The 20,947-nt window shown below is 48.2% G+C and overlaps 1 protein-coding gene across 4 annotated transcripts in view; it reads left to right on the top strand.

Annotated features, from left to right (window-relative positions):
• The first annotated feature begins 16,757 nt into the window (after positions 1–16,757).
• LOC101953221 (adhesion G protein-coupled receptor E3-like) overlaps positions 16,758–20,947 on the top strand; it is a 31,318-nt gene continuing 27,128 nt past the window's right edge. For 2 of the 4 annotated variants that reach the window (XM_065576106.1, XM_065576105.1), the window contains exons 1-2: positions 16,758–16,946; positions 17,973–18,032. In XM_065576106.1, the coding sequence (XP_065432178.1) occupies positions 16,916–16,946; positions 17,973–18,032 (91 nt within the window). In that variant the 5' untranslated portion in view covers positions 16,758–16,915. The remainder of the gene's footprint in view (positions 16,947–17,972; positions 18,033–20,947) is intronic. The other 2 variants (XM_065576108.1, XM_065576109.1) reach the window with 2 other exon arrangements.

The raw sequence follows: 20,947 nt of genomic DNA, 5'->3' as shown, positions 1-20,947 counted from the left end.
TGGGCCACTTCCCCTCTGGCCCCTTGAACTCTCTACCTTCCCTTCACAACCCACTGGATGTCTGTAAGCACTCATCCTTATCCCCGCTTCCACCCCACCTCCTTCCCCTGCAAGGTAGTCATAGACATTTCATGGAATTAGGATGACCTCTATATGGATGTACTGATCCTATACACCTCTACCCCGATATAACCTGACCCGATATAACACGAATTCGGATATAACGTGGTAAAGCAGTGCTCCGGGAGGTGGGACTGCGCACTCCAGCAGATCAAAGCAAGCTCGATATAATGCGGTTTCACCTATAATGCGGTAAGATTTTTTGGCTCCCGAGGACAGCGTTATATCGGGGTAGAGGTGTATTTATCGTTGTTTAGGGTTCTCTCTTGATTTGTAACGATGTCTGTCTCTGTATGTGCAGATAAATGCAAATGCATTGATAAGAGAATGTATATAATTGGCCACTATGGCATCATAGTTTTCAAGCTGCTTGCCAGTCTTCCCGGTACTGTGAATAAACTCCCTTCAGTACTGTCTGTGCTTGCCTGATTCTTAGGGGAAAGAATCTTTTTGCCTAACACCATGTAACTGCTGGAGGCGTATATACAATAGAATGTTATATGCATTAAGCACATACCATCCATATTAATATATGTAATTTGAATCATATCTATTGATCATTTGATATATTAGCCTGGCATATATGGGTGAACACCTCAGAAATAGATTTAACCAGACTGAACCGCGTTATCCCCTGGGATTCGGTAGCTGTGAAAGCGGTGGAAAGCCATCTGGGACCCTTCCACGCTCTGGTCTCATAGTGAAACCATCTCAGATGAGCCCGTCTCAGCCAGCCCCAGGAATCTGGCCCAGTAAATCTAAGGGTGTTTCAGTGAGTCTGGATAGAGTCTCAGCTGGTGCAACGTGAGCACTGGAGGGAGCAGAGGAAATTGCACGTGACACCAATGTAGCGTAGGCCTAGGTGTAAATTCTAGTTCAAGGAGACATACCCGGGCTTGCTCTGACCCAACTGGCATGCTAGAAATAGAAGTTTGGCTGCATTTGGGCAAGTAACAGGAGAGGCTCCCTGCCCCGACTATGATCCCATGTCTCGTCTCTGGACAAAACATGCCCAATTCTTTCAACCTTTCCTCACAGGTCACGTTTTCTAAACTTCTGATCATTTCTGTTGATCTCTGGACTCTGTACAATTTGTCCTCATCCTTCTTGAAGGGCAGCACCCAAACCTGGACACTGTTCTCCCACACCGAGTAGAGGAGAACAGTCACCTCCCATCTCTGACCCACCCCACTCCTGGTCAAGACGATCTAGGTGCAGCAGGACCCGGAGATCACCGCCAGCATGGCCATGGGAGTGCTCCACCAGCCCCAGTGGGCACAGAGCCTGGAGACCAAGGAGCCCTACACCAGCCTCTGGGCCCTGAAGCTGGGGGAGCCGGGGACACTTGGTGGTGGAGACGGCCTTCTTATTCCAGACCGCTGTGCCCCACACCGCCCCCTTCCACAGCATCAAGAAGATCAGCATTGCATCCGAGCCCCGCGGGGAGGATACGGGCATGGGCAGTGGAGCCTGGCCAGGTAGGGCCCAGTACAGTCGTCAGGAGTGGGGTGGCTCGACCGTCAGGCTAGGGAGCTCCCTGCCCCCTGGTCAGTTCTGGGGTGGGAATTATTTGGGAGCAGAACTAATTGGAGGGGAAAGGCCTCATGTCTGTGACCTCTGTGACATAATCATAGCCTTAGCCATGAGCAAACTCCTACTCCAGAATATACTGGGCAGTGTCCTTTGCCTCAGTTTCTCCCCTTGCAGTGTGAAAGCCTGGCAAATTCTCCTTTAACCTGCCTTTGCCCTTTCCCGCCCTTGCACCCCACACACAGTTGCTGTCTTTGGTCGGCGAAGACCCAGAGTTCAGAGCGTTCATGTGAATTCAACGTCCGCCAGAGGGGTGGGAGGTGGGGAGATGGCATCGAGAAATGCCTCGGCTGCTGCTCCCACCACCACGTATACAACTGAGGTCTGGTCTGAACTACAGACCTATATCGGTATAACGACGTCACTCAGAGGGGTGAAAAATCCACACACACCCGCCCCCTGTGCGACATAGTTACACCAGCCTGACCCTCTGTGTAGACACAGCTGTGACATTCTATACTCTATGTGCCTGGGAGGGCTGGACAGAGTGCTGTGTAGGGAGAGCTCAAGGAAAGCTTTGTGGGGTTGCAAGAGGGCAGGTGACAGGATGATGGGGGCAGTCCATGGAGATATACGTGCAGCGAGGTAGATGGCTCTCGCCACTGGCTCAGCCGTCCGGCCTGCAGAGGGGTTCAGATCTGGAAGCCGGGTCGGGCCCTCCGTGCTTCCCTAGGGCACACGGATGTCCAATTTTCCTCTGCTGTTCCGCCAGGAGCCCTGAGATTCGCAGGAGCGTGGAGGGGGGAACCAATTCTGAGACCGTCCCATCTGCAAAGCCGGGAGGGGACCAGGATGACATCGCTGCTGGAGCAACAACCTGGCTCATGCCCATGTGACTGGGAAAAACTGACAAAACATGGGGAGTTTCACTTGGGGAAAGTGCTGAGTCAGGCACGGGCAGAGCGTTTCCCCAGAGACTCTCTCAGAGGAGGGGAACGGAAGGGGCTTGCTCGAGGAGTAGGATGGGTGCTGACTCAACCGCAGCCTTGAGCTGGAGGACACTTGGGTTCTATTCCTGGCACTGCTGCATGACCTTTGGCAAGGCCGTACCTCAGTTTCCCCATCTGTAAAATGGGGGATGAAGCTGACTTCCTTTGAAATAACAAGTGCCATGTGCATGCTAGGAGTTACCAATGCTGGTTAATATTAATTCCCGCTGCAGCCGTGCCAGCATTCCCTCGGAGCTGCCCTGTGCCTGGCATGGAGATGCCAGCATCAGAGATGGGCTGCCTGGGAGCAGGAAGCCCTGGGTGCGGCAAGGAGGTGAACGACCTTTCTGGCCTGGTGGGGCTTCTTTAAGCATTTTGGTTTTCAGGCCAAGGAGACATCTGCTCAGGATGTTACACCTGGGGAACAGGGCTCGGGTGGGAGCGGGGCTGTGGGGGGAGGGGGTCTGGCAGTGTACAGGAATAGGGCACTATCCCTTTAAATAACGTGAGCCCTCGCTTAGTGCTCCCCGTGTTCTGGTTTAGATGCCGCCAGAGCAGCAGGGGGTACGTACCGGGCTTCACGCGTTGGTGAACGTGCACCAAGCTGGGTCCAGCTGGATCGTGGTATTTTTGTTGTGTAAAGCCCCAAAGGCACAATGTGGGGGATTGAGGGGGGATGGGAAAGGGCGCCTGGCCAACTCCCGCAGGGATAAATGGCAACCCAGCCTCTCTGATTAACAGGAAGGTTGGTCCAATGGTTACAGCATCGCACTCCACAGACCTGGGGTCTCTTTCAGGCTTGGCCACTGACGCTGGCTGAGTCCCCACCCCGCATTGTACCTTATCTTCCCCCTCTCATTCTGGGCTAGTCCGGTTAGTCTGGGAGCTCGTCAGGGTCAGGACCGGGTCTCAGTAGGTGTTTGTGCAGCACAATAATTAGCGCTTAGAGCACATGGCAAAGGAGACGAGTATCACTCACCCCATTTTACAGTTGGGGAAACTGAAGCACGGGGAGCTGGCGGGACAGGCCCAGGGTCACTTAGCAGCAGAGAAATAGAACCCGGGTTTCTTCGATAGAGGTCAAGTGACACACACACACACACACACATACACACTCACCACAGAGCTTTGCTTGAAAACAAGTGCTTCCGTTTTCCTTGGGTTTCCTGGCATGTTGCACAAACTCAAGATCCGGGGGAAATCTGAGCCAGGGTTAAATTTACCAGCAGCTCAGCGAAATGCTGTACTGTATTCTGGCTCTGTTCCCAACACTCTCCCGCCCACTTTTATCTCTTCCCAACCCCACGTTCACTAGGCCTAGGCCGCATTTCCCTGTGTTGTGTGTTTGTGGGGCCGTGACATTCTGTACCTTGGGGGAGCGTGTTATAACCCCCATATTACTCATTTTCATATAATCATGATCTTGCATAGAAAGCAGGCTTTGTAAGGTATCAGGGGAAAGGTCATGATCTGCTGAAAGTCATTTCTCTATCCATATATGTATATCATTAATGCATATGAAGTTATGAGAATTGTGTGTATGGCTGTCACTAAAACATGCTGTAAGTGGGGGAATCAGCCAGATATTAGCTCCCTGGAGGCAACAGCAAGGAAAGTAGCCAACACCCGGGTGGGGTGTCAATCAACCCATCAACAGCCATTGTCCAGCAAGGGAGCTACAATGCAATGTATACGATGTACAATGTGATGTATGTAACAACTCATCTACATGAGGCCACACCAGGGGAATTGCTCAACCTTGCTTTGAGAGAGTCAGCAATGCCCCACAGACATGCCTGGACTTGTGTTCTACAAGCACATGGACTGAGAGTATAAAACGGGCAGACTGGACACATACGGCCCCTTCTCCTGCCCCCACCTCTGCTGCAAGCAACCAAGACACTGAGAATAAGACAAGACTCCAACACAGGAGATTGGCCCAGGATTAAGGAACAAACCTGTATACTACGGACGACAATATCCAGTGGGGTGAGAAAAACTGCTTAATCTAGTTGCTGCCCAGTCTAATAGGTTGAGAGTTTAGACGGCGTGCTTATACTTCCTTTTCTTTTGGTAACCACTCGGACTTGTTCTGCTTTGATTTATAATCTCTTAAAATCTACCTTTATAGTTAATAAATCTGTTTGTTTATTCTACCGGAAGCAGTGCATTTGGTTTGAAGTGTGTCAACGGCTCCCCTTGGGATAACAAGCCGGGTACATATCAATTTCTTTGTTAAATTGGTGAACTCATATAAGCTTGCAGAGTCCAGTGGGCATTACTGGATACGGCAAGAGGGAGGTTCCTAGGGTTGTGTCTGGGACCAGAGATATTGGCTAGTGTCATTCGGTTGCAAGTAGCTGGGAGCAGCTTACATGCCAGAGGCTGTGCGTGAACAGCCCAGGAGTGGGGTTCTCACAGCAGAGCGGGGTAAGGCTGGCTCCCAGAGTCGAGGATTGGAGAGGCCTAGCAGATCACCGGTCCGGATAACACCAGAGGGGAATGTCACAACCACTGAAGATGCTGTGCCTAGGGGCTCATAAGCTGTCTGAGTCACTGTGATTGTCCCTGCATTTTAAGTGCAAAGCTTGTAAAGTTTTTTCACGGCTGCCTCCATTGCTGTTGCTCAGTCTGTCGCTTTGGGCCAGGTGACGTCCCCTTCTGCCAGCAATTGGCTTTGAATTCTCTCATTGGTTTGTGGTGTTACTAATCACATTGGTAGATGTGCAGGTGAAAGAGGGGGCTGAAGATGACAGCTAGTGGTGTTCTGTTATTTTCTTTGTTGGGCCTGTCTTGTAGGAGCCCCCAACTAAAACCTCTCCAGCGCATCATCAGAGATCTACAACCTATCCTGAAAGATGATCCTTTACTCTCACAGATCTTGGGAGACAGACCTGTCCTCGCTTACAGACAACCCCCCAACCTAAAGCAAATACTCACCAGCAACCACACATCACTGAACAAAACCACTAACCCAGGAACCTATCCTTGTAACAAAGCCCGATGCCAACTCTGTCCACATATCTATTCAAGTGACATCATCATAGGACCTAATCACATCAGCCATACCATCAGGGGCTCATTCACCTGCACATCTACCAATGTGATATATGCCATCATGTGCCAGCAATGCCCCTCTGCCATGTACATTGGCCAAACCGGACAGTCTCTACGCAAAAGAATTAATGGACACAAATCTGACATCAGGAATCATAATACTCAAAAACCAATGGGAGAACACTTTAACCTGTCTGGTCATTCAATGACAGACCTGCGGGTGGCTATATTACAACAGAAAAACTTCAAAAACAGACTCCAAGGAGAGACTGCTGAGCTGGAATTGATATGCAAACTAGACACAATCAACTCAGGATTGAATAAGGACTGGGAATGGCTGAGCCATTACAAACATTGAATCTATCTCCCCTTGTAAGTATTCTCACACTTCTTATCAAACTGTCTGTATTGGGCTAGCTTGATTATCACTTCAAAAGTTTTTTTTTTCTCTTACTTAATTGGCCTCTCAGAGTTGGTAAGACAACTCGCACCTGTTCATGCTCTCTGTATGTGTGTATATATATCTCCTCAATATTTATTCCACTCTATATGCATCCGAAGAAGTGGGCTGTAGTCCACGAAAGCTTATGCTCTAATAAATTTGTTAGTCTCTAAGGTGCCACAAGTACTCCTGTTCTTTTTGCGGATACAGACTAACACGGCTCTGAAATCCACCTTAGGTGTCTCTATGGCGCAATATGTCCTTTCTCACAAGCACTGAGTCTGTATACAACAAAGAGAACTTTTAATAAAAAAGGGAAGGTAATCTGGGAAACCCCACAACCACGATTCGAAAGCTTGTGACCATGAGTAAGGCTAAGATAGTTTTAGTAAAAATCATGGACAGTAAACAAAAATTCACAGAAGCCTGTGACCTGTCCTGACTTTCATTAAAAATATCCTGACAAAACAGGGAGGCAAGTTCAGCTTAGCGCCCACTCCTGCTGGAGCTCCCGGCTCCCCCACCGCCGCTGCGGTGATTGGAAGCCTCAAAGGTCTCCCGCTCCCCACGGGAGCTGAGCAGCTGTGGGGGGTCACACCACCTGTGGCAAGGGGAGCTATAGGGTCCCCCATTGCCCATGGGGAATGGGCTGCTGTGGGGTCCCCTCACCCTCCTCGGCAGCTGAAAGCTCCAGGAGGTCCCCCCTCTGCCCGCCATGTGTGGGCAACTGCAGAGGGTCCCCTGTCTCTGGCCTTCACTGAGCAGTTGCAGAAGTTCCCCCCACTGTCTGCTGCAGTTAGGGTAGCAGCAGGGTCCCCCCACCGCCTGCCATGACTGGACAACTTTGGAGGGTCCACCCACTGCCCGCCATGGCTGGGCAGCTGTAGTGTCCCCCCATCAGGGCAGGGATTGGGAGCTCCAGCCCCAGAGCTGAAAATGTCACGGGCCTCTCATGCGGGTTTGGGAAGGGGAAAGCCACGAAGGAGCTCTACATCGATATACCAGAGGTGAAAGGGGGCAGAGGCGGTGGGATCAGCAGGAACGGGGTCACCTCCCTGCTGTGGGAGAGTTGGAGGCTGGATTTGGGGAGTGACGCCAAGGGCTCGGCTCCTCTGAGCCCCCAGGTGGTGGCAGAGAGGAAGGAGGTGAGGTTGGTGGGCCTGGGGACATCAGGAGTTGAGCGGGGGGACAGGCGGAGCGAGGGGGTGGGGGTGAGCAAGCAGGAGCTGGCGCCGGAGGGACAACGCCAGGCCGCACATGCCCTATCGGCCAAGGTCACCTTGCTGGAGAAGTGGTCCCCATACCTACCCTGCGAGTAAGGACTTCCAACTAGCTTTGCACCCACCTTGTGGTAGTTTCATCTAGTCCATATTTCCTTAGTTTAAGTAGGAAAATGTCATGTGGGACTGTGTTGAAAGACTTACTAAATTCAAGATACATCACGTGCACCTCTTCTCCACATCCACTAGGCTGGGTACCCAATCAAAGAAGGAAATTACGTCTGTTTGGCGGGAAAAAAAAAAAAAAAAAAGCCGCGATCGCGATCTGCGGCGGCAATTCGGTGGGAGGTCCTTCGCGCCGAGTGGGAGTGAGGGACCGTCCGCCGAATTGCCACTGAATGGCTGGACGTGCCGCCCCTCTCCAGAGTGGCCGCCCCAAGCACTTGCTTGGCAAGTTGGTGCCTGGAGCCGGCCCTGCTCCTGTGACCCTGTATGGAATATGTTGGACACTTTATTATATTGTTAAAAGCAACAGAGGGTCCTGTGGCACCTTTGAGACTAACAGAAGTATTGGGAGCGTAAGCTTTCGTGGGTAAGAACCTCACTTCTTCAGATGCAAGACATCAATATTATAATATTATATTGTTGACATCAATATTATAAAATTGCGAGGAATCTGACCAGATATGCCGTGTGAAGTATCTTTGAAAATGTCACAATTTGCCAAGTATGATCATCTTATTTATATGTTTGTATCACCTTTTTATTATGAGTTATAGATATGGAGGGTATGTCTGTATTTCAAACTTGGGCTGTGCATCCAAATGACCCCCTCAGACAGATTGGCATTAGCACTGCCTAGCCTGCCTGATGGTCCATCAATGGACACATTGAAAGGATTAGGGGCTGCACCATGACTCAGCAAGGCAGACAGGGGCATTATGGACAGAACTCTAAGGCTTCCAGGACATGTGTTGGGCAGCTAGTGTTTGGAACAAAAGAAATACAAGCTGCATGGAGAAGAATATAAAAGGCAGTTGCATCATCTCCATTTTGTCTTGAATCCTACTTCTTCTCTTCATTCCTGCTTCTTGTCTCTGGAGCCACTTCTCTACAAACCGAAGCTCTGAAAAAGGGACTGAATGACCCATCCAAACTGTGGATGTGTTCCAGAGGGACTTTCAAGCCAGTAAACTCACCAATACAGCTAAGAACCTGATATATGGACTTTGAAGTCTTTGGATATATGTGACTGCTTTAGCATTCAACATCTCTTGTCTTGTTCTTTCTCTTTTTTTTTATAGTAAACCTTTAGTTTTAGGCACTAAAGGACTGGCTGGCAGAATGGTATTTTGTATATCCAGTCTAATATTGACTGGCAATGTGGCTGGCCCTTTTGGGTTAGAAGAACATTTTGTATAGTGAGCAGAGTTTTAAAATAGCTTCTTACTGTACTGGACTTAGATGCTGACTGGGAACCAGAGAACTGGAATGCAATAAAGGGACTGTCTGATTTCTTTCTGACTTTCTTTTTTCTTCTTCTTTGTGATAACCAGTGTGGAGATCAGATGCACAGCTTGTGACTGGTTGGGGAGTTTTACTTCAGTGTTACCCACCAGTCTTGGAAGTATCTGCTCCCCCTTTTGCAGCCTGCCCTGACCTTCGCATTTCCGGTGAGGGCTGCCCTAGGTACACTGTGCCACAGTTACTTATGCATAAGATGGTGTTGTCCAAGTCTCAGCTGTGATAGTAGCTCTTGTCTGCAGCTGTCATCCTGTAGACTCAGACAGAACATCAGTCTTGTTCCAGGTGGTGCCATAGTAACAGGGTTAGCACAGCTGATGTCTCCTACAAAGAAGATGAAAGAGGCGGCCAATGACTATCCATGTGTGAGGGTGCCCATGCACCTCTTCAAGCTGGGGACCGACTGGCTAAGCAGCAGTTCTGCAGAAAAGGACCTGGGGATTACAGTGGATGAGAAGCTGGATATGAGTCAGCAGTGTGTGCTTGTTGCCAAGAAGGCCAATGGCATATTAGGCTGTATTAGTAGGAGCATTGCCAGCAGATCGAGGGAAGTGATTATTCCCCTCTATTCGGCGCTGCTAAGGCCACACCTGGAGTATTGCGTCCAGTTTTGGTTCTCTCACTACAGGGATGTGGACAAATTGGAGAGAGTCCAGCGGAGGGTAATGAAAATGATTAGGGGGTGGGGCATAAAATTTATGAGGAGAGGCTGAGGGAACTGGGGTTATTTAGTCTGCAGAAGAGAATAGTGAGGGGGGATTTGATAGCAGCCTTCAACTATCTGAAGGGGGGTTCCAAAGAGGATGGAGGTGGTGGAATCTCCATCCTTAGAGGTTTTTTAAGGCCCAGCTTGACAAAGCCCTGGCTGGAATGATTTAGTTGGTGTTGGTCCTGCTTTGAGCAGGGGGTTGGGCTAGATGACCTCTTGAGGTCTCTTCCAACCCTAATCTTCTATGATTCTATGAACACATTCCCCGTGGCTAAAGAAATTTCTTTGCTCTCCTGTTTGCCATTAGCCAGCGGAGCCTATGATGGCATGTGTGCTGGTGTAATTAATTGGGGCCCCATTATATTGTCCTGCCAACCAAGACGTCATTCTCCAAAGCTTCCTCATTTGAGTGCCTTCCTGAAGACAAGCATAAACTCAGCTGTCCCTGCCTGAATGAGGGTCAGAAAAGAGTTAGATTCACAAACACAAATTACCAGTGTAGAACTACAGATATTCCCAGATCCCCAACTGGTGCAAATCGGCATCAGTCCAAAGGAGTCCACACACCCATTTACACCAACTGAGAATCTGGCCCTATATTATGAACTGCTCACAAAATGAGAACATAGGAATGCCCCTACTGGGTCAGACCAAAGGTCCATCTAGCCCAGTATCCTGTCTTTTGTAGCTCTTCACAGTCTGCCTGGGTCTTAACCATCTTTAATAATTTTGTATTATCTACAAATTTTGCCACCTTACCGTTTACCCCTTTTTCCAGATCATTAATGAATAGGTTGAATAGGACTGGGCCCAGTACAGACCCCTGGAGGACATCACTATTTACCTCTCCCCATTCTGAAAAATGACCATTTATTCCTACCCTTTGTTTCCTATCATTTAACCAGTTACCAGTCCATGAGAGGACCATTCCTCTTATCCCATGACAGCTTACTTTGCTTAAGAGCCTTTGGTGAGGGACCTTGCCAAAGGCTTTCTGAAAATCTAAGTACATTATATCCACTGGATCCCCCTTGTCCTCATGCTTGTTGACCCCCTCAAAGAATTGTAGTAGATTGCTGAGGCATGATTTCCCTTTACAAAATCCATGTTGACTCTCCACCAACGAATTGTGTTCATCTAGGTGTCTGACAATTTTATTCTTTACTATAGTTTCAACCAGTTTGCCCGGTACTGAAGTCAAGCTTATTGGCCTGTAATTTCTGGGATCACCTCTGGAGCACTTTTTAAAAATTGGCATCCCATTAGCGATCCTCCAGTCATTTGGTTCAGAAGTTGATTTAAATGATAGATTACAAACTACATTTAGTCATTCTTCAATTTAACTTTTGAGTTCCTTCAGAACTCTTGGGTGAATACCATCTGGTCCTTGTGACTTATTACTGCTTAATTTATCAATATGTTTCAAAACCTCCTCTACTGACACCTCAATCTGGGATGGTTCCTCAGATTTGTCACCTAAACAGACTGGCTCAGGTTTGGGAATCTCCCTCACATCCTCAGCCATGAAGACTGATGCAAACAATTCATCTAGTTTCTTCACAATGTCCTTATTGTCCTTGAGTGTTCCTGTAGCATCTTGATCGTCCAGTGTCCCCACTGGTTGTTTAGCAGGCTTCCTGCTTCTGTTGTACTTAAAAAATGTTTTGCTCTTACTTACTGAGACGTTGGCTAGCTGTTCTTCAAATTCTTTTTTGGCCTTCCTAATTATATTTTTACAATTCACTTGCCAGAGTTTATGCACCTTTCTATTTTCCTTAATAGGATTTAACTTCCACTTTTTAAAGGATGCCTTCTTGCCTCTCACTGCTTCTTTTACTTTGTTGTTTAGCCATGGTGACACTTTTTTGGTTCTCTTAGTATGTCTTTTAATTTGGGATATGCGTTTAAATTGAGCCTCTATTAAGGGGCAGCTTGTAGAGATTTCACTTTTGGCGTTGTATCTTTTAATTTCTCTTTAACTAACTTCCTCCTTTTTGTGAAGTTCCCCTTTCTGAAATTAAATGCTCCCACGGTGGGCTGCTGTGGAGTTCCCCACTCCCAGGGATGTTAAATTTAATTATATTACGGTCACTATTACCAGCGGTTCAGCTATATTCACCTCTTGGACCAGATCCTGTGCTCCGTTTAGGATTAAATCAAGAATTGCCTCTCGTCTTGTGGGTTCCAGGACTAGCTGCTCCAAGAAAGTCATTTAAGGGGTCAAGAAGCTTTATCTCTGCATCCCATCCTGAGGTGACATGTACCCAGTCAATAATGGCCTAGTTGAAATCCCCCATTATTGTTGAGTTTTTTATTGTTATAGCCTCTCTAATCTTCCTGAGCATTTCATAGTCACTATCACCATCCTGGTCAGGTGGTCGGTAGTATACCCCTACTGCTATATTATTATTCGAGCATGGAATTACTATCCATAGAGATTCCATCATACAGTTTGGTTCATTTAAGATTTTTAGTTCATTTGACTCAATGATTTCTTTCACATATAGTGCCACTCCCCCACCAACACGACCTGTTCTGTCCTTCCAATATATTTTGTACCTGGTATTACTGTGTCCCATTGTTTATCCTCATTCTACCAAGTTTCTGTGATGCCTATTATATCCATAACCCCATTTAATATGACACATTCTAGTTCACCTCTCTTAGTATTAAGACTGTTAGCATTGGTATATAATCACTTTAAAAAATTGTCAATTTTTAGCTGTCTCCCATTACATAATGTAATTGAATGGGACTCTTTTTCATTTGATTGTTTCTCATCAGATCCTACCTGAATCTTATCATCTTCGATCCTCTCCTTAGCCACCTCCTTACTAGGACATAGATAATCTCCATTAATAGATCCTCCCCTAAGAGATGTCTCTGTCCAAACCACATGCTCCTCCGCACATGTCAGCTTTCCCTCAGCCCTTAGTTTAAAAACTTCTCTATGACCTCTTTAATTTTAAGTGCCAGCAATCTGGTTCCATTTTGGTTTAGGTGGAGTCCATCCTTCCTGTATAGACTCCCCCTTTCCCAAAAGGTTCCTGAGTTCCAAATAAATCTAACCCCTTTCTCCTTACACCATCGTCTCATCCATGCATTGAGACCCTGCAGTTCTGCCTGTCTAACTGGTCATACGCGTGGAACTGGAAGCATTTCAAAAAATGTTACTATGGAGGTCCTAGACTTCAATCTCTTACCTAGCACCCTAAATTTGGCCTCCAGGACCTCTCCCCCATCCTTCCCTATGTCACTGATACCTACCATGACCAGCGCCTCCTCCCCAGCACTGCACATATGTCCGTCTAGATGTCTTGAGAGATCCGCAACCTTCGCACCAGACAGGATGTCACCATACGGGTCTACAAGTCATCACAAACCAAGCTACTACGTTTCTAACAATTGAATCCCCTTTACTATTATTTGTCTCTTATCAATAACTGTAGTTCCCTCCCCTGAAGAGGTATCCTCAGTGTGAGAGGATACCATGGCATCCTCTGGAAGGAGGGTCCCAACTATGGGATTGTTTCCCTCTGTTCCAGTTTGATGTTCTCCTTCCCTGAGAGTTTCATCCTCCTCAATAGCACAGAGGCTATTGGACCGGGGGGTGGGACCGTTCTACCGTGTCCCTGGAACCCTCCAGAAGCCTAAGGACCCCACTAAATGGACGGCTGCATACAAACGGCTTAGATGCTTGTCAGACCCAAGTGAGTATTTTCCCATGACCAACATATACGTCTAATCCCATTGCTTTGTTTCCATCACCCAGTTGCTTAGGAGCCGACTAGAGCATTTATCCAGGTTTGAAACTGTTGGTAAATTTCAGGCTGAAATGTAATTAACCAGCTGTGGCCCCCATTCTCTGCTGTGCCCCGTCTGGGAATGGGGCCCTCAGGGAACCTCATTGGCACATACTACGCCAGACTTTCTGGGGGCTGGAGCAGCCTGGATGGGCTGATTTAAACCTCAGTGGCTGATAATGATCGCTACAGGCTGTCTGTGCCCTGCCTCCTATGCTGGAGCTGGAGGGGAGGCTGCCTCAGGGTCTAGCTACACTGGGCCCACTGTACTGGGGCCTCCCCTCCCTCGCGGACATGCAGTCAGTGTCCGTACCAAGGGAGCTGAGATGATCAGAGGCTCAGACCACAGGACATATTGCAAATATCACGGTTGCTATTCCCTGTTCACTCTCACTGGCTGTAAAAGCAACCGTGCACGGAAACCTCATGGATGGAGGCCAGGCTGCAAAAACGTCACTGGGTGATTGGAGGCTGGGTGCTCAAAATGTGATTGATGGGGGAAGTGGTTTCACGCAAACCTGATTGTGGGAGTGGGATCATGTAAAATCTTCTCTGTTCGGGGCTGCTTTTCTGCCAGAGAAGAACTCGTGCAGCTGCTAGATAAAGCATTCTCCATCAACATCTGTTCTTCTCCCCCTCCCCCCACTGCAACCTCCAGTGAAACATGAAAAACACTTAGGAATTAAATCCCCCAAAACAGGAACTAAAAAGTTCAGCCAGCTACCAGCACATGTCCTCAACGTCTCCACTCCAGGCAGGCTGCACTGTCACCCTCGCTACTGCGCCACACACTGCAAGCTTAGCGCTGCCTCCCAGGAACACCAGCCTTTCCTCAGCCGTGTGCGCTCAGCCCTTCGCCAAGTGACTCTGCCAACAGCACCAGCTACTGCCCCAAACAGCCACAGCCACTAGAGGTGGGGAAGAACTGAGCTGGGGAGGGGAGCAGAGGTCAGGTCGCAGGTCGCAGTCTGTGACGTATGGGGATGTGTAACTCAGCCAGGGGTAAGCAGGGAGCCTTGCTAGGTCTCGCTGTCTGAGCTTTGCCTCTCTCCTTGGCTTGGTAGTCTGGTTCCAGCAGCCTCCGCACTGAGTCTGAGCTTAATTTCCTCAGTATAGACATAGTTTCTGACGAGCTTCCTCATTTTTGATAAACTCCCCATTTCTAATCCCTGGGCTTGTTTTGGGCACGACTCCACCCCTGAGCAGGTGGTAGTTCATAATATAGGGTGGTGTAAATGGGTGTGTGGACTCCTTTAGACCGATGCCGATTTGCACCAGTTGGGCATCTGGGAATATCTGTAGTTCTACACTAGTAACTTGTGTTTGTGAAACTAACCCTTAAGGGCGCCTGCTCAGAACAGCTTTGCCGACGCTCATTCAGGCAGGGACAGCTGAGTTTACGCTTGTCTTCAGGAAGACACTCGAATGAGGAAGCTTTGGAGAATGAAGTCTTGGTTGGCAGGACAATATAATGGGGCCCCAATTAATGATCCCAACACGCATGCCATCATAGACTCTGCTAGCCAGTAGCAAACAGGAGAGCAAAGAAATTTCTTTAGTCACTGGGAATGTGTTGTTCAAATGAAGACAGAGAAGGAAGTAAGGGAGATGAACCATACACCACATCCTGACAGGACAGAGCTAACCACCAGGAAACATCTGAGAAAGGGGAATTCACTGGGCAAGAACTGCCTTTATATGGGCAAAACCCACATGTGTGTGCAGTGTTTTTCCTCAGTGGAAGGTTGATCTATTTGGAAGAAGCATGTTTGTGACACTGATTGGACAAGAGCTGTTCCTTTAGGAAGGGGCCACAAGAAAAGGGGACCTGGTAAGACCCACGCATGAGAGTGATCATAGAAAGAGGATCTAAAGTTTATTTCTTTGCTTCTCTTCACCTTGAGCTTACAGATAACTGGATGGGAGGACTGGAGAGCCCCAAATCCTGAGGAGTCACTCCCTTGAAGACCCTGTCATATGGGACCATGGACAAGGATCATCTGTCGGGAATCTGGGCCTGCAGCACAGCCAGTCTCCAGGCAACCTCACGAGCCTGTACCAAGCTACTTGATTTGTGGGAAGGGTCATCAGATAGGCTCTTAAGCCCAGCAGCAGCAGTTCAGTAGCTGCTCAAAGCTTTTGCCCACAGCTATGATAGCTCCGGCCTTGGTGCAGCCCGGCTCCTGCCTTGCCTCAGGTAATCTGATTCCGGCCCTCAGCTCTGATTCCTTATCTCAAATTTTGACTCTGACCCTTAGCTCTGCATCCAGCTCTGACCCGATTCTGACCCTGGATTCCAACTCCGGTCTTCTGCCTCTGGCTCTGACCCTTGGCACTGGCATTTGGCCTCTGGCTCTGACCCTCATCATGCCAAAGAGATGTAATTTCCTTCTTTGATTGGGTACCCAGTCTAGTGGATGGGGGGAAGAGGTGGACATGATGTATCTTGAATTTAGTAAGACTTTTGACACAGTCCCATGTGACATTTTCCTTCTCAAACTAAGGAAGTATGGGCTGGTTGAAACTACCAGAAGGAAGGTGCAAAGCTAGTTGGAAGTCCTTACTCACAGGGGAGGTATGGGGACTCACTGGCTCTGCAGCAGCACTGCAGAAAAGGGTGTGAGGTTTCTGGTGGACCACAAATGGAATGTGAATCTACAGTGTGATGGTGTTGAAAAAAGGCAAATGTCATTCTGGGACATGCAGAGTGGGGTGGGTCGGAGATGGGATGTGACTGTTCTCCTCTACTTGGAGCGGGAGAACCAGGTTTGGGTGCTGCACTTCAAGGAGGATGAGGACAAATTGTACGGAGTCCAGAGGAAAGCAACAGAAATGATCAGAGGTTTAGAAAAACATGACCTGTGAGGAAAGGTTGAAAAAATTGTCCAGAGAAGACAAGGTTGAGGGGGAACATGATAATAATCTGCAACTATGCAAAAGGTTGTTATAAAGACGTGATCAAATGGTGTCCATGTCCACCAAGGGTAGGACAAGAAGGAATTGGCTTAGTTAGCAGCAAGGGAAATTTAGGTTAGATATTAGGAAAAACTTTCTAACTCAAAGGATGGTTCAGCACAGGAATAGGTGACCTATGGAGGTTGTGGAAACCCTATTATTGGAGGGTTTTAAAAACAGATTAGACAAACACCTGACAGGGATGGTCTAGGTGCACTTGGTCCTGCCTCAGCGCATGGGGATGGATTGTTTGACCTCCTGATGTCACTTGCAACTCCACATTTCTGTGATTCTGTGAAGTGGTGCTAGACCCTCTGCACTGTGGTCATTTTCCTACAATGCAAAGTAAATGCTTATGGGGCTGGGAGAAGTGGTAGGGCAGAAGGAAGGAGAGCAGGGCATGCTGAGAAGACAGTGCTTTCCTGTGTGCAATACTGTGGGTTAATATGATAAAATGCAACAGGACATGAGTCAACTTGGCTTCCTGTCTAAGTTCTCCAAGATAAGGAGGCTGCAAAGTTCAGAATCCTCAGAACTCGACCTACCCTGATAGTATCTGAGCCACCATGGGAACCCGAGGTGACATGTATTCCTTAGGTGAGTGGAACAAAGTCCATGGGCTGAACTTGGGTGGAGCTAGGAGAGTCCAGAGGGGCCCACGGGTCTGTCTGCGCTGGGGCTGGAAGGTGAACATTCCAGCTTGAGAAGACATAGTTGTGCTAGCTCTCATCTAGCTAGAAATAGAAGTGTCGCCATGGGGACAAGAGGGGCTGGCTGCTCTGATTTTGTACCTGTGGTCTTGGATAGGATCGTAGTTGGGACAGGGAGCCTCTCCTGTTACTTGCCCAAGCACAGCCACACTTCAATTTTTGGCACGCCTGCTGGGTCAGAGCAAGCCTGGGTATATCTCCTTGAGCTAGAATTTACACCTAGGCAGACGCTACATTGGTGTAATGTGCAATTTCCTCGGCTCCCTCCAGTGCTCACATTGCACCACCTGAGACTCCATCCAGACTCTCTGAAATGCCCTTAGATTTACTGGGCCAGATTCCCGGGGCTGGCTGAGATGGGCTCATCTGAGATGGGCTCACTAGGAGACCAGAGCGTGGAGGAGTCCCAGATGGCTTTCCACCACTTTCACAGCTACTGAATCCCAGGGGATAACTGCGGGTCAGTCTGGCCCCTGGAAGCAGAGCAGCCCAAAACCTTCCTTGATTCATCCTCAACTGTCTGTAGCCCCAAGGGACCATTCCAGCAGCTGGCAATAGCCAGAGTGGAGGAGTACATTGGCCAGACCGCTCACCTCTGGGAATGCCCACTGTGCCTGGGGCTGTAACATAGAGCCAGTGCACCAGGGGAATTTCCAGGTAGCTGGTTGAGCCAGATTTCTGTAGGGGCACAAAGCTGGGGTTCCGAAATATTACTACAGTAATAATCGTTCTTAATGAAAGAATTGACTTCATTGGATTTACACCAGAATCACAGTGGGGTAAATAAGCAAAATTTAGTCCACATACAGGGGCCAGGAGAGATATGTTTCTCTCTCTCTCTCTTCCTCTGTTGCTTATTTGTGTGTATAACATTTTTAAAACACGTATTTATTTATTTATTATTTCTCTCAAGTATTTCTCCTCCTCGTCCAGTTCCCCTTTCTACTACCAGGGAGCACTCAAGTTGCATTCGGTAAGTTCCCAGGCTGGCAGAACGTAATGCTGTATGTGCCGCGTTTGTGCCCATCATGAGAGTCCCACACAGAATGTGTCTCTGCCATGAAGCTGACACAGGCTTGGCAGCTCTCGATGGGGTTATCGGCACTGTAATGAGGGGTGAGGTCATTGGATCTTGGTCATTAGGACTAGCTGAATTGTTTAGGTGGGGGTTACATCTATTTCTGAAGTGTTCAGCAATATATGCCGGGCTAATATAATATATCACATGATCAATAGGTATGATTCATATTATTTATATTAATATGGATTGTATGTGCTTAATGCATATAACATTATAGTGTATATACACTTCTAGCAGTTACATGGCTTGGAATGGTGGCCTGTGTCTTTCTATAGTCTTATTCACCTATGCTAAGTATCCCATAACACCTTGCATTAGCCTGGAAAACTGTCAGGATCAGCACATATGGGTGTTCTGCTGTAGTAACAGGCAGGAAGTTACTCTCATTGGAGTGCACCAAAGATAAGGACAATATATATGGGACAAACCTAGGAAGTGCATAATGCTCTTGGTACCTGGAATTCGTATGTCCAGAACAAAGAGCTAAGGGGTACAGTATGGTATCAAAAAAACAAGGTAGAAAGATGGTAGGTTAGCCTACTAGGCTATGATTTAGTCACAGATATTTTTAGTAAAAGTCATGGACCGGTCACGGGCAGTAAACAATAATTCATGGCTTGTGACCGGTCCATGACTTATACTATATACCCCTAACTAAAACTTGGGCTGGGGGGCTGCGGGCGTTCTGGGTTGTGGACCGAGGGCACCAAGAATGATAGAGGGAAGCGGCCCAGGGAGCACCACGGGTCCTGGGGGGCAGCCCGGGAGGGCTGTCGTGGGTGTTGAGGGGGGGTGGCGATGCATGGCCCAGGACCCCTGCTGGTGCTGGGGGGAGAGGGTTGGTGGGGCTGGCCAGAGCTCTCCCTGCAGCTCCTAGGGGGAGGGAAGGCCGGGGGGCACTGCTCCTACCATAACCACCGGCTCCACAGCTCCCATTAGCTGGGAATAGCAGCCAATGGGAGCTTTAGAGTCAGTGCCTGCAGACAGAGGCAGTGCACAGAGTTCCCTGGCCCCTCCACGTAGGAGCTGCAGGGACATGCTGGATACTTCCGTGGAGCCCACACTTTGCATAACTACACTAGGATCTGAGAGTTCTATTTCATATTTCTAGTTTCAGATACAAGAGTGATACATTTATACAAATAGGATGACCACACTCAGTAGATTTTAAGCTTTGTAATGATACCTTACGAGAGACCTTTTGCATGAAGCATATTCCAGTTACATTATATTCACAGGTTTCAAAGTAGCAGCCGTGTTAGTCTATATCCACAAAAAGAACAGGAGTACTGGTGGCACCTTAGAGACTAACAAATTTATTTGAGCATAAGCTTTCATGGGCTAGGGCCCACTTCTTCGGATGCATAGAATGGAACATATATTGAGGAGATATATGTACACATACAGAGAGCATGAACAGGTGCGAGTTGTCTTACCAACTCTGAGAGGCCAATTAAGTAAGAGGAAAAAAACTTTTGAAGTGATAATCAAGATAGCCCAGTACAGACAGGTTGATAAGAAGTGTGAGAGTACTTACATGGGGAGATAGATTCAATGTTTGTAATGGCTCAGCCATTCCCAGTCTTTATTTAAGCCTAAGGTGATTGTATCTAATTTGCATATCAATTCAAGCTCTGCAGTTTCTCGTTGGAGTCTGTTTTTGAAGCTTTTTTGTTGCAAAATTGCCACCCGCAGGTCTGTCATTGAATGACCAGACAGGTTAAAGTGTTCTCCTACTGGTTTTTGAATGTTATGATTCCTGATGTCAGATTTGTGTCCATTAATTCTTTTCCGTAGAGACTGTCATATTTACATTCATCAGCATACTTTCATAAAATCATATAGAGTGCAACGTCACACCCACCATATGTAAATATTATTTACGGCAGGGAAGTGAGTTAATCAGGTTTCATTCTTCCCTGAATCTCTGCCAGGGTGACTGCTGGAAACATGTTAGGCGCTATCTACTGGCAAGTCTCTGCACAGTAAAGGAGCTTTCTGTGCTGTAACTCCTGAGGTGTACAAACTGCCAGGCCACTTAGTGTGCAGAAAGTGTGTAGTTGTAGCACTGTAAAAAAACACCCCAATGAGAGGCATACAGCTTTCTGCACTGGGGCTACAGCGCAATGGTGCCAGTGTAGACACTCTGGTCGATTACAGCACTGCAATTGGCCTCCGGGAGGTGTCCCACAATGCCTGTTCTGGCCTCTCTGGTCATTGGTTTGAACTCCACTGCCCTGCCCTCAGGTGACCAACCATCATCCTCACCCCATAAATTCCTTTGGAATTTTGAAAGTCCCCTTCCTGTATGCTCGGTGATGCATGCATGATAAAAAGGTGCCGTGATCGAGACACATTGCAGTGCAAGGTCAAAGTGAAGGAGCTGTGGAATGCCAACCAGAAGGCACGGGAGGCAAACCACCGCTCCGGTGCTGTGCCCACGAGCTGCTGGTTCTACAAAGAGCTGGACACGATACTCCTCAGCGACCCCACCTCCACTGCAGAGATCACTGGGAATATTTCAGTGGCTCACGTGCCAGTCAAAAGTGGACTGAGCCAGGAGGAGGAAATCTCAGATGAGGATGTGGAGGGTGAGGGGGACCCAGAGGCAGAGGATGATTTGGAGGTCAGAGATTCATGCAGCCAGGAGCTCTTTTCTACCCCAGAGGAGGTTAGCCAGTCACAGCTGTTGGATGTTGGCAAAGCGCAAACAGGAGAGGAGGCCTCTGGTAAGTGGATTTGATTTTGGGAATCACTTAAGTGAGTTGTTGGAGGCAGGAGGGTTGCAGAAAGCAGGCTAGTCTCCC

Source organism: Chrysemys picta, chromosome 22, assembly GCF_011386835.1.
Source record: "Chrysemys picta bellii isolate R12L10 chromosome 22, ASM1138683v2, whole genome shotgun sequence".
NCBI classification, from domain to species: domain Eukaryota; kingdom Metazoa; phylum Chordata; order Testudines; family Emydidae; genus Chrysemys; species Chrysemys picta.
The sequence above is the reverse complement of the archived record's forward strand: the minus strand, read 5'-3'. Positions and strand labels throughout refer to the sequence as shown.